The sequence below is a fragment of the Mixophyes fleayi genome, unplaced genomic scaffold (assembly GCF_038048845.1).
Source record: "Mixophyes fleayi isolate aMixFle1 unplaced genomic scaffold, aMixFle1.hap1 Scaffold_53, whole genome shotgun sequence".
In the NCBI taxonomy this organism is placed as follows: domain Eukaryota; kingdom Metazoa; phylum Chordata; class Amphibia; order Anura; family Limnodynastidae; genus Mixophyes; species Mixophyes fleayi.
Genome location: NW_027448223.1, coordinates 93620 through 96983, shown reverse-complemented (window position 1 = coordinate 96983; position 3364 = coordinate 93620). Strand labels below are relative to the sequence as shown.

General features: G+C 35.0%; 1 protein-coding gene across 1 annotated transcript; it reads right to left on the bottom strand.

The window, feature by feature from the left end:
* Positions 1 to 1257: 1257 nt before the first annotated feature.
* Positions 1258 to 3364, bottom strand: LOC142134592 (protein aurora borealis-like). Its single transcript, XM_075194555.1, has 4 exons — positions 3341 to 3364; positions 2937 to 3068; positions 1704 to 1863; positions 1258 to 1576 (listed from the first exon to the last, which is right to left on the bottom strand). Exons 2-4 carry the CDS (start codon positions 3024 to 3026, stop codon positions 1515 to 1517), a joined length of 312 nt encoding a protein of 103 aa, XP_075050656.1. The 5' UTR covers positions 3027 to 3068; positions 3341 to 3364; the 3' UTR covers positions 1258 to 1514.

The window sequence follows — 3364 nt, the reverse complement described above, 5'->3', positions numbered from 1 at the left end:
CTAGTTATCTACTGGCAAATCATGCTGGGGCTTGTAGTTTCACAACACCTGGCGTGTCACAGTATAGCCATCACTGATATAGGCCATATAAGTGAATCCCCACAAAATACATGTTGCGTATTAAAGGAAAATTAAAGGAAAAAAGAAAGTAGATTTAAAAACATACTATTGGACACAGCATCACTTTGATTCCAATGCCAATAACCCAAATTCGTTGAACACTGAGGAGCTTGCATTGCTTACCAGTCCTTTTCCACCACTAAAAAGTGTAGTATGGAGTTACTGAGGCAGTAACTCCCATCTATTTTAGAACCATTGAAATGTGCAAACCATGCAAGGACGCCAAGCCCAGCTATCAAGATTTAATTTGTAAAATACCATCATACTAGGGAATGCCTCAACCACTCTCTCTCTCTCTGACCACGGCACAAGGATATACAAAAAGGCTTAGTAAATGCAGCAATGGCTTTTGGGTGGGGACAAATAAAAAGCAAACATAACAGCAATCAATAATCATTACATAATAAATTGGCACTGGCTGGTGAAATGAGGATTTTAAGTAAAATGTCTAAACATGAAATTCACGTTGAAGACATTGCAGTGCCATGTGGTAGAAAAAGTTTGTTCTTGAACATATACTCAATGTAAAGTGAGTAATGTCAATAAAAGGGCTTGTGACCTAGGACTGAAATGATTTGAAAAGGTTTCATATTTGGAACATTTAGACTAAAGATGGTGCATGCTTATTGTCATAATAGAAGTGAAACTGGTTTTATAAATGGTTTGAGTAGGTGGACTCTTTACAGCTCCACATAGCTCAAAACGGAACAGGAATCTGCCAGAAATAATTGTGGTGAGTAACATTTTCAATTATATTTCCACGTACATAGAAGTGCACATGCAGAAATATCTGTAAACATTACAGATCAGGAAAAGGCTGTCAACTGCAGAAAGTCATGGAAATTTTCTTAAGGCTTATGTCTAATGAGCACAAAGGTTGCCTTGGCAGAGGCTTACGTTTGTAATGTATTTTAATACAGTAATTGAGGATTGCACAGTTAACTACATAAGTAATAATTGGCTCAGTTTGTTTACAGTAATCTTTTTACTAGATTGTACCCATCAGTCTGCAATTTGCTTACTTAGCAATGTTAGATCTATTGCTCTCCAGCTGTCCTTTGAGTTATAAGGGGGCGAAGCAGCACAGTGTGATCATATGTTAACAAAGAACACATCAATATTAGAATCATAACATGTAGAAAAATACAAAATGTCTACTTTCCAAAAAGAACATGTTCTCTAAACTCACTTTATTCTGTATCTTTTTATAGTTCTAAACTCTGGGGAAGGGAAGGAACCCACAGATTCTTCAGAGTCATTGCTCTAAATTAATAAATATGCTTTAAGTTAGTGGATCCATACCACCTCTTCACATTCATATGTTCGATGTACATCAAGTTTATCAGTATTCACAGAAGTCAGGAAGTCGAACCATTTTCTTGTCAGAACTTTAGTTATTGCATGTAATGTGACACAGGTTTTCCATCGACTGTTTTGTGTGGGCTCTGGAGCCGTGCTAAAGAGAAGATGAAAGGACTAAAATGTTAATAAACTTGTGCATTGAGAACCACTCTTACCTTTTATTTTCTAAAACTCTGGCTTAGAATAGAACCTATTTCTAGAAAAGAAGACTGTAAACATACCATTCTTATTTAGTCTGTTAAATAGAGGGTCACTACTCAGCTTCCAAGTCCCAGAGTGTAGTGCATGGGATTTATGACTTGTTTTCCGAACCAGATGTTCCGATTCTGGAGACTCGGGTTCTCGCAGTCTATGTCCATTAACTTCGAATGCTGAAAACTCCTTGGTCGAAAAAAAAAATAAAAAAAAAAAAAGTTCATAAGACACAAATACACGCATAGCCACAATGAAAAGAATTAAACTACCCTGTTTCAGCAAAAATGTGCTTCTCATCCATGCAATTTTCTGACCTTCTTGAGTCCTCTTTAATGTAAGTTAATGTTTAAAATGTCAATGTCAAATATCATTCTAAAGAAAATATTTAAGATACAAAGTGGTCATATATTCTTCATCTCCCAAAAATATTTCATGAGGGCCTTTCTATATCAATGATCTAGTACAAATTATTTTACTATTTTCTTTTTACTTTCTGCACATATTTTAGTACAATAAAAGGGTCCCAAACATTAATTTATTTATTTTTTTAAATAACAAAAAATCCACAAGTGTTAGCATACAAAAACCATAATTTTCTCAGGCCAGGAATGAGATCAGAATGTAACAAACTTTTTTATATACCACATGACCGGGTTTGAGGAGGCTAACATTTCAAGGATGCATTTGATAAATGATTTCCAAAAACAAGAAAACCAGGAGTTAAAATAAAAAAAAAAAAAAACATTTATTCCTTCATGTTTTAAAGACTGTCCATACCAAATTTAATGTTGAGATCTGAATGGGATCTTATATTTTTAATGACTTTTGAAAACAGTGGGGGCAAGTTTACAGGTGTGGTTTTGAGATATTTACAAGAAGTGCTGAAAACTTTGTCAAATGTTTTGTAAACTTCTAACATAAAAAACACACTTTTATAGCTCAACAGAAGTCAGCGAAGTATCACCATCCTAAAAAGAAAAGAGAATGCTGCGGTCATCAGTTTAAATTTCTGAGAAAAACGACTTTTTGTGTTGCAGGACAAAGCTTTGTAGAGTGTTGAGAAATTAAGTACTGCATATTTCCTTTCCCCACCATTATATGTGAGCCAAATACACAAATGTATTTGCCATAAACTGAGAAGACTGGCTGAAGTAGGAAATAAACCTTTATCTAGGAAAAAGGTTTAGTCCCAAGTAACGATTATAAAATAGAAGTCCATAGCCTTTGCAGAAGCTACTTGTATAAAACACCCTACATACCTTTGCCTTGAAATGTTGAGATCCATTCTGAATATCACAAATCTGTGTATCATTCTCTTTGTAAACCCCCTCTGTGCCAATTCCATCCATTATACTGGATCCACATGTTTGTGTAGTGTAACCACTGTCCACCTTTACATAATAAAACAGAGGAAAGTTATGACAAAACAAGTAGGACGGTGGGGAAAAACAAGTTTATATATTTGATCCATTTACATTAGACAGCCAGTTACATTTCTCCAACGCTAAATTATTTTACCAACAATATCAAAATCCCCTGCTCACAGTATCGTCGCTCAGACAGACCCATTGCTGAGAGAACAAACTTCACACTAGCACTCACTGCAGTATCAGTTATTGTATTTACTCAAAGTTGTTAATATTAAGTGCATAGATAACATTACCTGGATGCTGCTGTTGTCATAAGG